At 35.4% G+C, this 21,277-nt stretch overlaps 1 protein-coding gene across 1 annotated transcript in view; it reads right to left on the bottom strand.

Annotated features, from left to right (window-relative positions):
* Positions 1-7,291: 7,291 nt before the first annotated feature.
* The window catches only part of Hcf (Host cell factor), an 82,892-nt gene continuing 68,906 nt past the window's right edge, over positions 7,292-21,277 (bottom strand). Inside the window, exons 17-20 of the mRNA XM_089095031.1 lie at positions 19,980-20,261; positions 14,591-14,758; positions 12,762-12,954; positions 7,292-7,876 (exon numbers count right to left, since the gene is read on the bottom strand). Of these exons, the coding sequence (XP_088951157.1) occupies positions 7,752-7,876; positions 12,762-12,954; positions 14,591-14,758; positions 19,980-20,261 (768 nt within the window). The 3' untranslated portion in view covers positions 7,292-7,751. The remainder of the gene's footprint in view (positions 7,877-12,761; positions 12,955-14,590; positions 14,759-19,979; positions 20,262-21,277) is intronic.

The following is a 21,277-nucleotide window of genomic DNA, read 5'->3' as shown; positions in this document are numbered from 1 at the left end:
ACATTAAAAGATCATCTGAATGTAACACTGAAAAAATAAATCACGGCACAACACTATGAAAATACTCTAAGTCATATATTTCAACAAAACATCCCAAAATGCACTTTGAAACATCAACAAAATGTAACACTGACAATATAAACCAGGACTCGACACTACAAAAATATTCCAAGTCATACGTTTCAATGAAAAAATTTCCAAAAATGCAGTTTGAAACATTGAGCAGTTTGAAGGAAACCCATTGAGGGTATATGCACAGAATGACCCAAAGATGGCAGCATATAACTATGTACACAATTAAGTTGTTATAAAAGTAAAATATTGAGAGTTGGGACAACTCTGCTCTAAATAGGGAGTATTCTGGTGAAGCTTTCTAATTAAGTCAAATTCGGAACTTAGTAAAAATATTAAGACGCAAACACAAAAGTTTAGAAGTGACTCTTTTTATTAAGATAAGGAACACATCTTGGCAAGTTTATTCTTAACAGGAAATTAAGAAATTACCACTTCCTAGCTATGTGCTTCATTTGGGTCCCGGATGGTATGGTTGATAAAATGTATAAGATACATTTTTATGTGAAATAGCGGCCTGTTACTAATTTATGTCGGACTGACCTCTGGTCCGTTGATTTAGAAATACCTTGGAATATTGTCGGATTATTGTAAGTGTCTAAGTATCTTATTATATATTATTGTAGTTTTCTGATACTTGTGGTCTAGCTGGGACAACCAGTCCCAGCAGAATATATATCTATTACTAAACCTTGTACTAGAATATGTTAACTGAATAAAAAAATGTATTATAGCCAACCTCAGTACAATCTACATCTAGTCTCTCGAATATACCCAGCTGGTACGCCTCATTAGTCAGGTCATAGCCTAAGGCACGCTACCAACGTTTAATTACCTTAGGGCCATAGTTTATCTCCCCTATAAAGGGAGAATAAAGGTATCTACCACAACATCACCCTTAATACCATAAAATTACCTTACCAGAACTTGCGGCGGGTGCAAAAACTGGGTCGAGAGGGCTAGATAAAAATAGTAGATTTAAAAAAATGGCTTTACCAGAGGAAAAATGGCTTCCCTATCAACGGTACTTGAAATTGTAAAAATTACCTTAGGGCCATAGTTTATCTCCCCTATAAAGGGAGAATAAAGGTATCTACCACAACATCACCCTTAATACCATAAAATTACCTTACCAGAACTTGCGGCGGGTGCAAAAACTGGGTCGAGAGGGCTAGATAAAAATAGTAGATTTAAAAAAATGGCTTTACCAGAGGAAAAATGGCTTCCCTATCAACGGTACTTGAAATTGCAAAAATTATACCAGAATACGTGTTTATTTCAGATGTAGCTGAGTTTATCGAAAAATTGAAAACTTTCAAAGAGTTAAGTTATTCGTTTGACGTTAAGGCTAAAGACCAAAACTCTGTAACTACGTTAAAGAGGCGTAATCTTAAACACTCTGAGAAGCGTATGGCAAAAGAGCCCAGGGACACTAGCAACAAATGAGAGTGCATTGAAACTAGGTTCAGAGAAACGAGAGTCTCCGAGAGGCTAAGAACAGAGGTAGTGACATTCAATGCCTCAGCAAGTATCAGGGAATGGACAAAATTTGTTGATCTGTATGCTTACAGTTAGAGAAAGGCGGAAATGAAGAGACAGTACAGAAAGTACAATTACATACTTTTACGCAAGGGTTACCAAAAAACTATTAAGACTAATATTATCACAGAAACCTGAAAACTTAAAGCAGGCTATAATCCTAGTAGAAACAGTGGTAAGAATTTACGAGGCCATGAAAAGTTTGATCAGATGTCAATAAATAACACAGGAACCAAATAAAGTATAAAATATGAAAGGGGACAGAAACGGGTGAACTTTGAAGAGCCAAATCGTGAACCAAAAAGGCACGACGGAAGCCAAGTGTGACCTTCTAGGGAAGTAGCTGACAGATTCCACGACCTTGATAGATTAGCAGCTATTAACTATATAAAATATGCCCCCCCCCCAAAGAAAGATAGTTGGGGAACCAGCAGTGACAGATCAAGAATATTTGGAAGTAACCAGGAAACCAACAAAGAATTTAAGAGAAAATTAAATTGCTATTATTGTAGCAAACCAAACCACTATGCAGCAGATTGCTGGCATAGAATACGCAAAGAAGGCCAGACTTACAAGACAAGACACCAGTTCAGAACGCAGGGGGGCAGAAATTTAGGAAGGCAGGGAACAAATAATACTGTGAAACACCTAATCATATTCCTGAATTTAAGCCTAGAAGGCAAACGGTTAACAACACCCAGGGTCAAAATAGCAACGCTGAAGAAAATTGGGATAAACCCAGAAATCTTTGGTCAAACAGTGGGCATTTAAACGGAGACTCCAGGCTCTAAGAGTCGACACAGCTAAATCCTTACAAAGACCCCTTTAAAGTTTAGAGTGTTGTGATACACATACAAATGGTAATAATCTACCGATTTTGCACCGTTTTAAAATTGAGTGTTTTCAAAATTTACCATGTTTATTGGATACGGGTGGGTCTAAATTATTAATTCGAGGGGAAGTATTTAAGGGGTTTCCTCCTAGTGTCAAAAATCGCCTAAGCAGATGCCAGAATACCCTGACATCAGTAACAGGTCACAAGCTGACAATTTTGGGGGAATGTCCATTAACATTTAGCACAGGGAATAAGGAAATAAAAGTAGTAGTGATAATATTTAAGTAGTTCCTTTTCCTTGTCTTTCAGGAATATATGCTAAACGAAAATATGGGGTCGTGTGGAAGCCCCTGAGTGATTCAATGACCTTAAGCAAGCCCAAAAAAACTAATAGGCAAATCTATGAAACAACAGAAAAATGGAGTGTCGATTCAGATTGTAACCTAAGAATAAAAGGAAAAATCACAATAGAAGAGGGACCAACAGATTAAGTGCTAGCGACATTAAATACAAAAGAAGGAAAGGTTAAAACAATGGATGCCATGATAGGAGGATACACCCTCGAAGTATACCCCACGATTTTTGTGGAAAAATCAAGTTATTGAAATTGAAAATGGTATCACATACTTAAAACTATCAAATCTAAGTAATAACAATGTATAGCTGGACCACAGTTTATATAATTATCCAGTATGATCTTTCCCTATCTCACCCATTATAAAAGCCCGGACCAAGGTGCGAGTGCTCCAGAGAACGTTTTTGCAGATAGAAACATAGGCGGCATCAGATCTATTCACGGGTAGACAAGTCAGACTGTGATCTAATCGGAAACAAGTGGAAACCCGCTATTACGAATAATGCACTTTGTTGGAAACAATCAGAAACAGACTAACCCACTAATGCAGAAAGAAGTGGGAGGAGCTTTTTGTTCGCACCGAGAACGAAGACCAGAAATGATCTGCGATAAGCTTACTGGATAATTATATGAACTGTGATCTGGACCAAGTAGGGCTTGGGTCAGTGGAAAAGATTTCAAATTCAGAAATCAAATCTCTAAGCATCCCAGAAATAATCGTAAATTTCACTAGCCACGAACATATGTCGTCAAAACCGCAACCACAAGAAAAGTATGGATGGCCTTGATAAGGTTAATCCAACTTGATACGCTTCAGTGGTTCCTAGGGGACCAAGCAAAGTATAAAGTCACAATCTACTAACATTACATTTACTTTATAATGGGATTTTTTTTCTTTTTTTAGTTAAAAAATTTCCAGATACCTCACTAGTCTTCTGTAATTTTTTAGTGGCCATACCTAGAAGGCACTGTTTTCTGACTTCAAACTGTCCAAATACTTTACCCCCCCCCCCCTTATGTGCAAATATATAGCCCAAATTATATATTTCCCATCTATTCTGTCACTTGTCTTTGTCTTGTGTCATGCTAAGATGAAAGAAACTAACTAAGAAATCAGTTAGTTCTCGAGCTGTACACAGCGTAAACTTGAGTGAGTGGCGCATAATATACAAGTACCAAAATTCCTTCCCCCTACGGAAAAAAAACTCAAATAAAACTCTCAAATTTGGAAAGCCTTATTTTCCACGGGAGGGTATTTACCGGTTGTTTTTTCCGCAGGGGGAGGGGTATTTTCTGGGGGGGGGAGGTATTTTCCGAGGGGGATATTTTCCGGATTCGGGTTAATCACCAGGGGGGAGGGGGTTAACACCGGCCACCGTTATTTACTTACCATTGATTACTATGAATAATTTGAAACCAAATCATATAGAAAAAACGTTTGCGAAAACTGGAAAGGGTTCACTTAGTCACAAATTAGAACTTAAATTTTCCTTATTAAGGGTCAAAATCTATAGGACGGCAGCAAACAATGGGGCAACACACATTTTTCCCATAGTTTTTCCCTATTCTGCTCTCTTTCTTTTAGTTTCCTTATAATTCCTTTATAGTCCAAAATTTCCAAGGGGGCATGCCCCCCCCCCGCTGGTGCCCATGCCACACGCGTTGTCCGTAACAGCCGAACTTTAATGATATATTGGTTCTCAGAGCCAGCTTCTTATTAAAACGTTATTTAAACGTTTTAATAAATATTCATTAAACGTTTCTTATTCAAAGACAAAGAAAGGAATATAAAGATGATAAACGGGTCTATGGCCAGTAAATGAAAGTGAAAAGAATAAAAAATCATACGAATATTTCGCCCGTATACAACAAGGCGTCTTCAGTGTAGAAAAAAGACTAGAAACATATAATATACAATTACCCACATATACAACTGGCAGCTACCTTCATGAAACCAGAAAAGTAACATGTAGGTACTTTTCTGGTTTCCGAAGGTAGCTGCCAATTGCATATGTGAGTAATTATATAAACATTTTTTATGTTAGTCTATTTTAGTTCTATATACATTTTTAGTTATATTTATTTACTTTTAGTTTCTAGTTTGTTTTCTTTTCTGCGCTGAAGACGCCTTGTTGTATACGTGCGAAATATTCGTTTGATTTTTTGCTCTTTCGTTTTCATTTATTGGCCATAGACCCGTTTTTCATCTTTATATTTGTTTTGTTATCACCAAACGTAGCGTAAATTCATTACAAAAAAAGCAAATCAACTTGGTTGAATCCAGTACTGCCACCGTAAGGCATTACTTCTTTTGCAACTGCGAGGCCTAAAATATAGTTATTGATACTTTTAAATCGATTAGCTTCTCAGGATTTTAAATTGATCGCAAATTCGTCCTTTTCGGGGATAAGTCGTAGTTTGGTGCCCTAAAATGGCAGAAAACAAGACTTCCCCAAGCCCAATCTGTGTGGTCACTTAAGAAAGCTTTAAATATATGGTTGGAATTAGCTCCCTCCCAATTATCTTGGACCCTCGGTTTCATACAATCACCCCTGGGAAAGAAGCAAAACAAATGAACATTCATCGATGATGTTTCTTCTAAAAAAAAAAAAAAGCTAAATTCCACATTTTGAAGATTCGAGCTTTTTAGTTTGGGTGAATATTGGCCCAAGTCACTTTTTACTTTCAGTTTTTTATCACAAACTGTTTGATAAGATTCTCTTGTGACGAAAACTTTTTTGAACCTATTGAATAGGACAATTATTTAGTTGAATAGGACAATATGAAGAAAGAGGGTCAATTTGACAGCTGGATAGTTAAGTTTAAATTTAGTTTTCTTTCGCAATTCTATTTTTTTTTTTAATGTCTTAATATATAAGGGATTTAAATTCAAGGGGGAGAATTATCCTGTTATGAAGGCAGGGTGATTTTGAGTATCTCTACTCCTTCTTTTGACTATTCTAAGACGTAGGAAATTGCACAAAGAAAAGTCTACATCTGTTATAATCAACCAAAACAATAAATCTTTCTGTAATTTTGGTTTGAGTTTGATTTCTTTTAAGATTAAATGCATAATGATTAAATATATTATTGATTAAATAAATTGATCCCTTTGCCAGGAATTGTCATTTAAAATTTACTGTATTTGTTTCATTTTGCATACAATTTAAATACTCTTTTTATTCGAGTTTTTTCCTAAAAGTATTTTAAAATAAACTTATTCCTACGAAAAAATATCTTGAAATATATTCCCTGTCACCCAACCACCACTGCTATTTTGGCGTCTGCCCCCCCCAGTGGAAAATTTTCTGCAGGCACCCTCGAAGCGTGGTTAAATTTAAGCAATTAGTTTACTTGTTTGTTTTCAAGGTTCAACATGGTAGCATTGGAAAAATTGCTGCCTTAAGAACTTCAAAATTTTTGAAACAACCAAAAAAAAAAAATCTTAGAAAATCTAAGGTTCCATACTCACTCCTTCTAAAAAAGGCCGGGTTGGAAACACTTGAGCACAAGAGAGGTACGTTGTGCCTCCGTTTTGCAATGGAATAACAAACCCTCGCACGGAAAACATTTTCTCCTAAAAGACACTCCAAACCCAGACACCGTCTGCAATGGACTGTTTCTGAACCCGTTCCTATCTTTCCCCCCATTCATTGCTTTACCTCCAAATATGAAAGAATCTTTGTCCCCTTCATTACTGATGAAATAAACCGCTAGTTTTTCTTTTTGTTATTTGGTACTGGTGATACCCAAGTTAAATGTTCGTTCGCTTGTTTTGTTCCCTCCCCCTTTTTATATGTTCTTTTTTAAACCTTTTTGATGTATATTTTATTTCATACTTTTTTTTAGTTTTATCAGTTTTACCTTTTTAACTTGCTGACATTTAGCAGTTTAATATTTTTGACGTTGGTATTTTTTACTGATGATGACCGACTGTGTCATCGAAATATTTGGAGCCTTTGCATATATTTTTGTTTCACTGTCTAATAAAAGGACCTGTCCCAATTTGGAACTCTTATTCGCTTCGTAATATTTTTGACCAATGAATGATTTGTCATTCTGATATTGTTGTTCTGGCATTGTTTGCCGGGCTTTTAGTTGTCGTTCTTTTATTAATGTTTTTTTTGCTTATATTCTTTTATGAACCTGAAATGCGCATTCGGTCCTTCGGGGCTTGTGATAGGAATTTTTTTTGAAATAAAATATCATATCTTATCATCTTGAAGACCATGGTCAATTCCAACAAAATCAAAATTTATGGAAAGGTAAAAAAATATTGTCCTTAATTGTCAATCGAAGCGAAAGGTTATGACTTTTTTTTCTTTAAACTCTCATCATCGCTTAGAAAACTTGATAACCACTTGGTTTGATCAGCTGGCTCTATCATTTCTAAAAAATTATTAGAAACATATAAAAATAAGTACAAGTTCTTGAAAAATTGCTGCTAATAACGATTTAGTAAGAAAAGAGCCAAAAACGCTAATGAAAAGTGAAAAACAAGGGATTTAATTCAGTAAAATATACTTACAACGTACAAAAGGCTAGTAAGTAAACATATGTATAAAAACACAGAATTTTCTTATATGTTGTGAAAAAGGTCAGCAGATATTTATACAAGTTAAAAAAAAAAAAAAAAACATACAGAAAGAAGAAAGCAAGTCGCCAAATGTCTCACCCATTCATATACAAGAAGCAGTTATCCCACGAGGGCAAAGAAACACCACTCAAAATATACATCTTTATCTTGATCCAGCAAATTCAGCCAATGGTATTTAGCACTTCAAATTTTAACGCAAATACCTTATTATAATCATAGATTAATAATCAAAAATGTAATGTCATGTGGGTGAAGATGGAAATATTTTCAATGCAAGGCTAGGAAAGCTAATAATGTCCAGAGACCACACCTAGTCTTGCTTTTGAACTTAAACGATGAGAAGACGCCAAATCTTAAAATGGATCTTCACTTCTGAACCTTTTCATTTGAGGAGGGTATCCAGACATCCTACTCTGGCCAGGATCCATGCCTGGTCTCTTCATGGATTTCATTGGTGAAGATGGAGTGTTGGAAGAATCTAGGAAATAAAGATTTTTGAAAATTGATGTCATATAATAAAATGAAACATAGTATAGCATATTTGACACAAAAAACTCAGAAGCGTCATGAAAAAAAAAAAAAAAAAAAAAAAACAATTGAACAACAATATTAAAGCAAGAAAAAATACAATTCGAAAACAATAATATCAGCAAAATCATCGCATAACACCCTCACGGTGGGTCACACCAACAAAAATCAACCTCACCTGATTCCTGATACTAATAAAACACCCATTTCCCAACAATTTTTCCACCAACAGCTCTCCCTCTGATCCACACCAAAAACTTCCTTTCTCAAATTCCATAGCCCTTCACACTTCTCCAGAAAATGCAACAAATTTCACTCCCACTCTCCGCACTTCGGACAACTGTAAGGACCACACTTTATCATAACCTGTTCACAATACCTTCTTCTTCCCCCAAATGGCAAAAATTACCTCTAAAAAAATTTTAGTGTGTAAGCGTAGCTTCTAAAATCTTGCATGCTCGACAGTTTGCTACTTTGATGAGGACAAAATGCGAAGGGCTTTTTTTCGTTCCCAGCATCCACTGACATTCAAGGTTTAATTTTAAAATATCTGTACAAAATAAACATAAATAAATGGTAAACGCCGGAGACACAAGGTCGACATGACACAAATAAAACAACATGAGACGTTGAGGTGAATATTGAACAATCTTCCGATGAGCAGGCTTCTTTTTTCCAGGCGCCAAGCATAGCCGATGACCTTATTGCACACAATTCCAGGAAAATAGTTACATTAACCATTAAGGAATTGATATCTCTTTGAATGTAATGGTAAAAATAACTCTGCTTTGCACTAACCAGTCCACGAGGCCAGATCATGATTTTCAAAGCTAGGGAATTGGTATTGAAGGTAATATTAGCCCATTCAATTCTTCTTTCGCCTTAATGGTCGGCGTCTCACTAACCCGCGAAAGAGGCGACTTTACTTATTTTGTGCTTAGATACTTAATTCGAGTTGATAATAACTTTATGATAAGTTTTAGTTGGAGTCAAGTTTGACTTTTTGTTCTGCAATTCTGGTGAATAAAAGTGAGATATATTTTCTAAACACGCTTTTGGTTATTCTCTAACCCGTTTAGGCTGGGGAAGGAAGTTTTAGGCGAGTTCTTAGTATATGTTGAGGTGTGGCACCTACATATTTACCAATCATGGTAGATATTCCCCCATACCACTTCAACAGGAATTATTAAGAGGTCAAGTGTTATATGTCTTAACGGGTAAATATCCGATTATAGCTGTCATTAGTCAAAGACATCAAAAGAAACAACAGTATAGCTACAAGAAAATGACAAAACTTGAAAAACTATCTATGACAGATTTTATTTTCTTTAAAGTAAGAGTAACTTACGAATAGTCAAGGGCCTTATGATGTCTCACTAACTGAACAAAACAAGTCAAAGGGTTGAGACAAGGTCTCTCACAGAAGACGAGTCACAATCGAGCTATTGAGAATCTGGTTTTACTTTGAAATTTGATTGAAAAGACAATGCAATTTTATGTCCCATATGTAGTCAAGATTTTCAATAAAAGCGGGTAGCACCACAGGGAAGTCTCAAAGCCACCAAATTGCTTAAATGATATTTCCCTTGAAAGTATTTTTGGCGTTATTTTAGCAGGTATGCTAAAACATTTTTAGGGACTGTCCTTTCTTGAATTTTAAAAGAAAATTCTGCTCCGTTTAATCGAAAAACAAAATATACACTTTCTAATGATGAAAGTGTCATTAAACCTGAGTATATCTCCAGCACAAAACGGTAAAAGTTAATTTTTTTTTAAAGATTTCTGGGAAAGTAGGTGTATGCTTTTAGTTTCATGCCGTTTATTCAGATTTGTTATCGAAGCTCTAAAAACTATAACAAGACCACGCAATCAATTCTAAATAGTTCGGCCATAAAAACTGAAAAAAATTATAATTGACAAGATAGGATCATCCTTTAAGGTATCAAATCCAAGTAGCAATATGAGGTGTATGCTTTTAGTTTCATACCTTTTATTCAGATTTGTTATAGAAGCTCTAAAAACTATAAAAACCCCGCCCAATCAATTCTAAATAGGTTGGCCATAAAAACTGAAAAAAATTAAAATTGACAAGATAGGATCATCCTTTAAGGTATCAAATCCAGGTATCAATATCAGGTGTATGCTTTTAGTTTCATGCCGTTTATTCAGATTTGTTATCGAGGCTCTAAAAACTATAACAAGACATCCTTTAAGGTATCAAATCCAGGCATCAATATCAGGTGTATGCTTTTAGTTTCATGCCGTTTATTCAGATTTGTTATGAGGCTCTAAAAACTATAACAAGACCGCCCAATCAATTCTAAATAGTTTGGCCATAAAAACTGAAAAAAAAAATTTATAATTGAAAAGATATGATCATCCTTTTAGGTATCAAATCCATGCATCAATATGAGCTTTATGATTTTATTTTCATTACGTTTCTTCAGTTTTGTTATAGAATCTCTCACAACTATAAAAAGCCAACGCAATCAAATCTAAATAGTTAGGACATAAAAACAAAAAAAAATTAAAATGTAAAAGATAGGATCATCCCTTAAGGTATAAAATCCAGGTATCAATATCAGTTGTATTCTTTTAGTTTCATGCCGTTTATTCAGATTTGTTATCAAAGCTCTAAAAACTATAACAAGACTGCCCAATCAATTCTAAATAGTTTGGCCATAAAAACTATAACAACTAAAATTGACAAAATAGGATCATCCTTTAAGGTATCAAATCCAGGCATCAATATCAGGTGTATGCTTTTAGTTTCATGCCGTTTATTCAGATTTGTTATCGAAGCTCTAAAAACTATAACAACACAACGCAATCAATTCTAAATAGTTCGGCCATACAAACTGAAAAAAATTATAATTGACAAGATAGGATCATCCCTTAAGGTATCAAATCCAGGTATCAATATCAGGTGTATGCTTTTAGTTTCATGCCATTTTTTTTAGATTTGTTATCGAAGCTCTAAAAACTATAACAAGACCGCCCAATCAATTCTAAATAGTTTGGCCATACAAACCGAAAAAAATTAAAATGGACAAGATAGGATCATCCTTTAAGGTATCAAATCCAGGTATCAATATCAGCTGTATGCTTTTAGTTTCATGCCGTTTATTCAGATTTGTTATCGAAGCTCTAAAAACTATAACAAGACCGCCCAATCAATTCTAAATAGTTTGGCCATACAAACTGAAAAAAATTATAATTGAAAAGATAGGATCATCCTTTAAGGTATCAAATCCAGGTGTATGCTTTTAGTTTCATGCCGTTTATTCAGATTTGTTATCGAAGCTCTAAAAACTATAACAAGACCGCCCAATCAATTCTAAATAGTTTGGCCATACAAACTAAAAAAATTATAATTGACAAGATAGGATCATCCTTTAAGGTATCAAATCCCCTTAACAGCATAAAGCGTCAAACAGTTCTGCACTTCAATCTAACTACAGAATATTGGTATTAAGCCAACAGACCTTAACTGGTACGGAAAGTTTACATCAAATCATGAGCTATGTTATTTTTGACAAAGTATATTCATTTTACTTCTATGTCAAAGAAATTTCTCTTTTTTTTATAATAAAAAAGGTTGCTCTTTGACTTTTTCATATTATCCCATAGCAGCCCCTTAAGTAGATAGTACTTACTGCACTGTCGAACTCATCTAGTGCAGACCATAGTCACTTATTTAGAAAAAAAGAAGAAAAATGTACATTGTACATGGCATAACCTTCAAGCTAGTTTTTGCCCCTTTGACTATCAGGCCAAGCTCTATCTGGTATAAATATTCAAGAAAGACAAACAAGTCCATGATTTCCATAGAAGAGTGTATGAGAATATAAAACCTTCATAGTCCCTGATTTTCCTCTCATCCCCAACCAGGAACGGATCCAGGGGGATCCCCTCTCAAGGTTTTTTTCTAGCGCCATCGTTCTTTTTTTTAATACAAACTTGCCAATTTGGTCAATTATTGGCGCTCTTGTCACATTGCCCACCTCCCAACCCCCCAAAATTTTGCTCTAGATCCGCCTTTGTCCCCAGCCATATTGTATGTTTCTATATTAGTTTCTACTTTCTATTCTTACTCTCTTTACAGTTCGGTGAATTTTAGGATAAAGTTTTTTTGTTTTTTGTTTTAAATTCCAACATAGACACAATACTTCTCATACCGCGACCAAAGCGTAAACCTACTTTTATTTGAAATAATGTATATTATGAGCTCATCTAGAATTGTTTCTGTGGTATTAAAGAAAGAATAAAGCGCGCATCATTTGAATGCCCAATGAACGTAGACCCCTGGTTGGATTTAGTTTAAATTTGAACTACATTATTATGATTTCTTATTACATTCTTATAAGTATTATACCGTATAACAAAGATAGATACAATTTGTTTGCAAATCTCATTACACGAAATGAGTGTTGTAATGTTTACCTTTATATTCTAATTTAGCTGATAGATGGCATACTCAGCTTTCCGCTCTATATTTATCGTTTTTTTACTCATTTTCCTTTAGTGTAACATTTTTTGCTCCATAGCAATGCTCAATAGCAGTTTAATTGCTAATTAAGAACGTCCCATAGAACCACCAAGCAACTTCAATGAAGCAACCTCAATGGGAATGGATTACGACGTAAAATAACTTTTTTTAACACTTAAGATTCTCTTCCCCTATTAAGAAAACCCCTAAAAATATTAGCTGTATGCACTGAAGCCGGGCACTGGAAGATTTTACATTAAAAAATAGTTAACACGACTCGCCAACAGAAAAAATACCGATCAATTTGATCTATCAGTATATCTACAAGACAAAGGATTAGCCTTACCTTGAAGCCATCGAACTTGAGTAGCGGGTCCATATCCCTTTTCGTTTCTAGCCGCTATCCTGAAAATAACAGCCGGTTTCGTTGTTGTATCAATATGGGCAGCTGATAGAGAAGTGTTTGGAACAATACACTGAGAACTTGGCCCGCAATAAACTCGAACAAAGGCCAATTGAGATGAGCCAGCAGATCCAGCCTAAAACAAAAAAGAAAGTCACAAAAGAAAAAGAAATCTATTAAAGAAAGAAAGCTATTTACAAAAGGTAAATACTAAACAAACTTAGGCAAGCAATGCTATAAGAAAATTAAGGTTTACATATTTGCAGCTTTACCATTGTTTTGATTAATTTACATTATTTCAACAGGGAAATTTACATACACCGAAAAAACAGCATTCGTTGAAATTTATTTACAGTGAAATTCATTGTAGTCAAACGTAGTCAAGCAGTCAAACGCATCACAAATTTAATTATATGTATTTTGTTACGTTTTTACGGGTCGGTCAACAATTTCAGAGGAGGGCAATTTTACAACCTGGTAGCACCCCCCCCCCTGGATAGGGCCTTGGTACTAAGGTGGAAAAATACTCACTTGAATAGATTTAAGATCCATGGTGGAGATGTTTTAGGGCGGAAAATATACGAATAATTAGCTTTATTGAATAAATTTACAAAGAGCTTTTGTATTCTCCTAAAGCTTAATCATGAAAAAAAAGGACATTCTTCTTCATGCGTTTACAAAGTCTATAGATGCTCTTCATCTTTCAGTTACTTGCAGTGATTGTTGACTGTCTCTATTTGAGTTCACGCCATATTTGAAGTATCATGAATATGATGCTAGTAATAACGACATTTCTTGAGGATCTTTATCATTAAGCTGAAATACTGTTGTTTCTGAACTGAGGTATAGGGGACAGTTAGAGAGGACATTAATTGATATAGAGATCTTCAGTTGGTCGCGAAAGAATCAAGAAAGTCTTCTTGATTCTTTATCAACTAAATTGTGTTGACTGAAAACATTCTAAACATTTTTAAAGGTCTCATTTCAGTTTCTGTTTAAGGGGGAGGATAGTCGATACCCCCGTAGAAAATAGCTTATCGTAATCTCAAAGATAATAAACGCAAACACCTCTGAATAACTACTATCTTACAAATTCAAATAAACGCAGTAGTTGCGATTATGCAGCATTAAGTAGATTATGCAGCATAATCTAGTGACCGTCATTGCTTCCTCTTGAACAAAATTAAACAGCACAGTTTCTTTTTTCTTTTTTTTAACAAGGATTTTTTGAAGGATTTTTAAAAATGAACTTCGCAATCAACGGATTGTCAAGACTTTATACATTTTTTTTTTAATTTGTATTGCCTCATACACTGATTACAGATTTGTGCATTAATTTCGAATCTTTGGTATATTAATTCTCAAAATTTTCAACAACAAGAGAATATGGCAACAAATCTTAAAATTTTCCGTTTTTTTCTCTTTTTTGTGTATGCGTGAAAACACAAGATATATTTTTCTATATTATTATGATTACGTATTACTTAATTATTAGTCACAGGAACACGACAATAATGCTGCTCCATTAGTTTTTACATCTTTTTTTTGTCTAAACACATTAATCATTTCTTGAGGCATTAATTAACAGACCCCCCCCCCCTAAAACAAACTTCAGTCAACTAGTTTTACATTTATCAGTGTCCGTCCTTAATCAACAAAATCAAAAAGAAAATACAAAAATTAACAATTCCTTAATGAAAAATACACAAAGGCGGGTTAGGTTAGATGAAATGATAAGTCATGTCATGAAAACAAGTAAAGAAAAAGCTCACCTGAGCTCCATGGCCTTTAACAGCAAGATATACAGAGTATTCAATAATGTCACCAGAAGCCCCCTGGGGCGGCTCCCAGGAAAGATGGGCACCATCTCCTGATTTCGATATTTTGATAGCAGAAGGTGCACCGGGAAACCCAGGTAAACAGGTTTTAAAAGCCGATACCTAGAATAGAACATAAAAATCAACACATAAAAATAAGCAGAAACCCAGGTAAGCATGTTTTAAAAGCTGATACCTAGAAAGGAACATAAAAATCAGCAGAAACCCAGATAAGTAGGTTTTAAAAGCTGATACCTAGAATGGAACATAAAAATCAACACATAAAAATAAGCAGAAACCCAGCAAAGCGGGTTTCAAAAGGTGATACCTAGAAAGGAACATAAACATCAGCACATAAAAATCTGCAGAAACCCAGATAAGCAGGATTTAAAATCTGATACCTAGAATGGAACATAAAAATCAGCAGAAACCCAGGTAAGCGGGTTTTAAAAGCTGATACCTAAAAAGGAACATAAAAATACAGCAGAAACTCAGAAAAGCAGGTTTTAAAATCTGATACCTAGAATGGAACATAAAAATCAGCACATAAAAATAAGCAAAAACCCAGGTAAAAGGGTTTTAATAGCCGATACCTAGAATGGAACATAAAAACCCGCACATAAAAATAAGCAGAAACTCAGGTAAGCAGATTTTCAAAGCTGATACCTAGAATGGAACATAAAAATCCGCACATAAAAATAAGCAGAAACCCAGGTAAACAGATTTTCAAAGCTGATACCTAGAAAGGAACATCAAAATCCGCACTGACAATCAGTATCGATAGAACTATAAATTCCAAAATAAACCTTTTTCCCAGGAGTTTCACGACAAATCTTACGTATTTCCTTCCTTCCTCTACAGCAATGCCAAAAGTTTCAATCTAGAGAAATTTACTGAACTTCAGACCACGGCTCAAATGCTTGGCTCTTCCGTTATCTGTGTTTCCAAGGTCCACCGACAAGATCTTAATTTATTGAAGGTTCCTAAGTTTTCTTCTTTTGTTAAACATCGGCCTGATGACCATCCTCTTGGGAAAAAAGGAGGAGGAATTATGACCCTCGTGCACGAAGATTTTAAACCTCAGCTTTTAAATATACCTTTTCTTGAAGATAATGATAAAATTATTGGGGTCAAAGCCCAAACTAAGCGACTCCCTAGGCCGCTTTCTGCCGTAGCAGTATGCGTTTTCTATTATTCACCTGGTCAGCCTGCTGTGGCAAGAAAGGCTTTTTGGGAGAAGCTGCAGGAATCGACAGATTATGTCCAGAGAACCCACCAATATTTTGGAGTAGTGATGTTAGGAGATGCTAACGAACTCGATAGCAAATCGCTGTTCAGGTCACTTAACCTTAAAACTGTAGTGAATTTCCCAGCAACTAAGGGGAGTACTTCTCTGGATGTAATCCTGACAAATCTTCAGAATATTACCAGAATCCAAGTATTACTAGCACCACTTGGCGTAAGTTATCATTATATGCTACAGTGGAACCCCATGGAAAAAGTAAAAATTAAATATTCAGTAACCGAAGTTACTTCAAGGTCGATCACTGACCATGGTCTGTTGCAATTCAGTGACTAAATAACGAAGAAAATTGGGTCGCGGTCTTTTCAGCTAAAGACTTGGATACCCAAGTAGAAGAATTCCCTAATAAGCTAAATTCGAAATTTCTCGAGTGCTTTCCCGAACGTAAGACTAAATTCTGTTCTAGTGATAAACCATTCGTAAATTCAAAAATAAAGCGACTGATAAAACATAAATTGCACCTAATACGAAAAGGTCAAGTGAACCAAGCAAAACAGTTGGCAAACCAAATAAAATGAAAATCAAAGAGGCACAAGCAAATTATTATGAAAATGAAGTTGACCGTCTTTTGGAGTCCACGCCTTTGCAGTTCTTCAGTAAAGTAAAAAGCCTGACTTCTCAACCAGTTGACTTCATGAAGGAGGAGCTTCTAGAAACTGCGAATGATTCAAATGCCCATTTTGCTTCTATTATGCAGTCTTACCCCCCTCTTCCACCTGAGGATCCTCCAGTAAATTTAACTGCTCCTTCAGATGATAATCTAATTGCTGATATTTCATCAGAAATTATAATCCGTAAGCTCTCTTCGTTAAAAAGAACTTCCGTTGTCCCTTTTGACATTCCAGTTGCTCTCATTAAAGCATTTGCTAAGGAATTATCATTTCCCCTTCAGATAATTTTAGATAATATAACAAAAACAGAATATTTTCCAAATAAATGGAAGAAAGGGTTTATTACTCCCATTCCAAAGAAAGGAGCAGCTAATGATTTCTCTGGTGTCTGGCCGATCACAGTTACGTCAGTTTTCAGCAGAATATACGAAAGCTGTGTTGCCGCAAGGCTGAAAAAATATCTTTTGAAAGTAACGGATCGAAAGCAATTTGGTAACATCCCTAAGTGTTCGACAGTTCATTACCTCGTTAATTTAATTGATTTTATTTTAAAACACCTGGATGAACCTGGAAAATGGATAAATTTAATTGCAATTGATTTCAGAAAAGCATTTGACCTTGATGATCACAAAATCCTTTTAGAAAAAATGGTTGAAAAAAAATATACCCAGCTTTATTATTAAAATCATCAAGAGCTTCTTAACAAATTGAGAGTAACCTGTGAAGTATAAAGACCAATTTTCCACTTTTCTGCCAGTTTTTTTTTGTGGAATTCCACAAGGAACTGTGATCGGGCTGCTGGGCTTCCTCCTCATGATAAATGAAATTGCTGCTGGGCTGGAGGACAGATGGAAATACGTTGACGACTTGTCCTTAACTGAAGTCGTATCTGAGAATTCGAAGAGCAATGCTGCTGGTTTCATCGACCAAGTTACCTCAGAGGCGGCTGAACTAAACATGGTCGTGAATAAAGACAAATGCTCGGTCACGACATTTTCTTTTCTTCGAAATACCCAACCGTCTTTCGAACCTCCTATCGCTACCGAGCTAATAATTCATAAATAACTTTTTTTCACCACTTGGTGTGGTGATTTCTTCTGACCTCTCATGGCGGGAGAATACAAAGACAATTGTAAAAAAAAGCTAACGGCGCAATCCAAATGCTAAAAACACTGAAAAAATTTCGAGTTCCTAAGGACAAGCTGAAACTAATATTTTGCACTTTCATCCGCCCCTTAGTTGAATATGCTTGTCCGGTTTAGCACTTTGCCCTTACCCAGGATGAAACTGACAAAATAGAACGAGTTCAGAAGAGATCACTGCAAATCATTTATGACGGTTCCCCTCTACCTTACTCCTTTTACCTCAAAGAATTTAAACTTGAATCCCTTTCTTCCCACCGAGAAAAATTATGCCAAAGTTTTGGCTCCTCCCTCTTCCGACATCCCATCTACCGATTATTCCTCCTCCCAACGTTTTTGTCCGTGTAGGATCTCGTCCCCCCAGCGAAGTGACTGAGTAGGTTCTGAAACTGACCCCAGTCCACTGTAACACCTTGCACTGCAGTAAAAGTTTGTGCCAAGCTTTGTGAAATATTACAATCATCTCTAGTGTTTTTATTCTGTAGTTTATTTTATCCTGACGAAGTTTTATCAGACAATTCTATTCTCAATCTCAAGTGTTTTTATCCTTTAGTTTATTTATCCTGACGAAGTTTTATCAGAAAACTTTATTTTGCTAATTATGGACTAAGAGATATCATATTTGGGCTTTGGCCACGAGAGCTATGTCTTGTTTTTGAATTAAATGAATTTGAATTTGAACTATTAGAACTGTCCTGCTTTTATGGGGTAACAACATGTTTTTAGTTTTAGTACCCTAATTACAGTCGAAAGACTCTGATGTAAATTATAATTTCCCAAGCCACACATTATGGGCAGCTATGCAATTCACATTAATACTTAATCCAAAATTAAATATAATTCAAACTAAAAAGACAATTAAAAGTAAGTAAGTGAGTGAGTGTTTGAGAGAGAAAGAGAACAAGAGAGATAAGGAGAAAGAGAGAGAGAGAGAGAGGGGGGCTAAAGAGACTTGGAAAAGGCAAAAAAGGAGAAAACAATTCCTAACCCAATGACAAACATAACAAATTAACCTAAAAAACTTTAAAAAACTTGTGTTGCAATACCCAAAAAGAAAGAAAAAAAAAAGACACTTTAAACCGTATGGACAGTAGATATTTTTTTAACAACCAAAGAATAAAATTATAAAAGCTTAGGCAGCTTTTACCCGGAAATAAAGAATATTAACTTTTCTGAAATCGGACGTGCAAAAATTTAAAGTAATCAATATATTGCATACTAAATAGAAACTTAAGATGCAAACAATGGATAACATTCTGAGTCAAACAGGAGAAACCTATATGGGATAAACGGCTCTTATGTTCAACTGACTAGTTTGATAAAACAAATCCCAACAAAATTTGATGTTAAGCTTATAAAAAAAAACTAGCATTTGCATGTTTTCCGCCAATTATGCGAAATTAAAGCAGAACATTTTTTTAGTTAGACTTTGAATATTTCTACTCTTTTTTTTAATATTTTTTACTAAGAATATTTTACAGTTACAGAACTGTTAGATTGCGAAAATTCGATGTGTAAACATAGACGTTCTATGAAATAAAATGTCCGAAGCAAGAGTTGTTATTTAAAGTATATTTAAAGGTTACAGAATGAATCATCCAGATTAAAAAATTTTGTTAAGCAAAACTTTTTCTTGTCTTTCAGAATTTCAGTCTATGGCTTTCCAATCTCGACAGAGTGTTAAGCTAAGTACTCCTAATCTCTCTGAAATGGATTTACTTTGATACATCCTTCGGTCAAAAGCAATAAGATGGCGAATTTTATATTTTGACAGGGTTTTGTTTATAAAATTTCAATCGACTCAAACTCACCTCTGCAGCAACCATAGCTACGTTGTTTCTGTGCATAACAAATCTGTGAATTTGACGTAATGTACGTAAATGAAGTACAAACATTGTGAGGGGTTTCAACACTAGCTGATAAGAAAGGAAATCCTTAGAATCAATGTAATAGGATAAGTTTGACTGATATTGATCTCCAAATGTGCGTGCACAATTTCTCAATTTGTGACTAATGGATTGAAAAGTGAGGATGTTTCTCTTAGGGTAGGGCACCGGTACATATTTTTAGGACAAGGGGAGGGGCAAATCAATAAAATTGCCAGCAATGTGACCTTCTTTAGATTATCACAAAATTTAGCACTTTCTGTGTTTTTAGTCTTCCAAGATATGGAAAGGCAGCTACTCTTTCTCCTATTCACCTGTGGTGCTATTTACCCAAAAAGTCAACGAAACAAGTTTATACATAACAGTGCGAAAATACTCGTAATAACAATAGTGAAAACTTACTTCACTCCAAGGTCCTCGTCCCAGGGAATTGTAAGCAGCAACTCTGAATTTGTAGGCAGTGCCAGGTTTTAGTAACATCTTCATCATGCCCAGTTGGTGTGGATCAACATCGGGGTCTAGTTCCCCTTCTAATCCAGCAGACCCCTCTAGCGGAATAAAAAATTGTTGAACAAATGCTGATGTCGATCTGAATACACCAACATCTTGCCAGTTGGGATCTCGGACAATTGGTTCAGGAGTTGGAGGCCTTAATGGCTCTGGCGACTTAAGCTGAAGGCGTATCTACAGGAAAAATCCACGAGTGATTAACTGCATTGATACTGCATCGTATTTTGTCTAGATCTTGCATCGACATTTGAGCCATTCGGGAGTTACGTCGATTCAGTCCGCGAAAATTCAAAAAACTTGGTGGTTATCAGTTGGGTTTACAAAATATTTGGTGGAATATTTCCCATTATTTTTGTTATTTGCTTATATATTTTAGTGAATTTGAGCGTGGATTTCTGTTAAAATAAATAAATAAATAAAACTATAGAATTAAATTAATAAAATGTATTGCAGGAGAAACGCCTAAGATACATGCTTTATTTTTGTCGCTGATTCCGATTTATTACGAAGGAGTGGCGAAGGTCCATAATCTACAGGTTTTACTAAGAGAGTGGACTTCAAGCCCGAATGATGAATATGCCATTACATTTTGGAAAGCTAGGTGTATTTCTTGCCTGATGCCAAAATGGTTGGCTTTCGCTTGGCCTTGAGCCAGAGTCTAAACAACAAGAGTTGAAGACGGACTCTCATAGTCCACAAATATTGTTCCACAGATATTTTGTTTATTCAAGCCACGTTTCCACTTTCGAGCTGAAAGCTCCGTTCTAGCAGGCAAGCTGGCAGACACCAGTTTCAAATTGAAATTAAACTAAAAATCAAAAAGTGCTTAAGACTCGTGACGATTCCCTGGCCCCGTTACCAAATTGTCTTCTTAAGTTGTAAATAGAAAAGCTTAGAAACGACAAAGAGAAGGATTTACTCATGGTTCCGAAAGTGCTACTACCCATATAATAACCAGTCATTTTGCTTAGAGATTTAAGGTGAGCTTGTCACGTGTGTAGCTTAAAATTTTTTGCTACCATCTGAAAATGAACAACGAACATTTGATGCTGTGTGGAGGGAAGCATTGACAAATTTTTCCCAGGGTAGCTGTACCGAACCTATGGTGACGCCATGGCACTAAGAAGAAGTTTACATTGTCTGCCCAATATATAAAAGCCTGCCACGTAGCCGGGCTGGGGATCGACGGT

This window comes from Artemia sp. Qi Xiang Cuo, chromosome 9 (assembly GCF_049724085.1).
Source record: "Artemia sp. Qi Xiang Cuo chromosome 9, ASM4972408v1, whole genome shotgun sequence".
In the NCBI taxonomy this organism is placed as follows: Eukaryota; Metazoa; Arthropoda; class Branchiopoda; order Anostraca; family Artemiidae; genus Artemia; species Artemia sp. Qi Xiang Cuo.
This window is presented reverse-complemented; position numbering and strand designations above follow the sequence as displayed.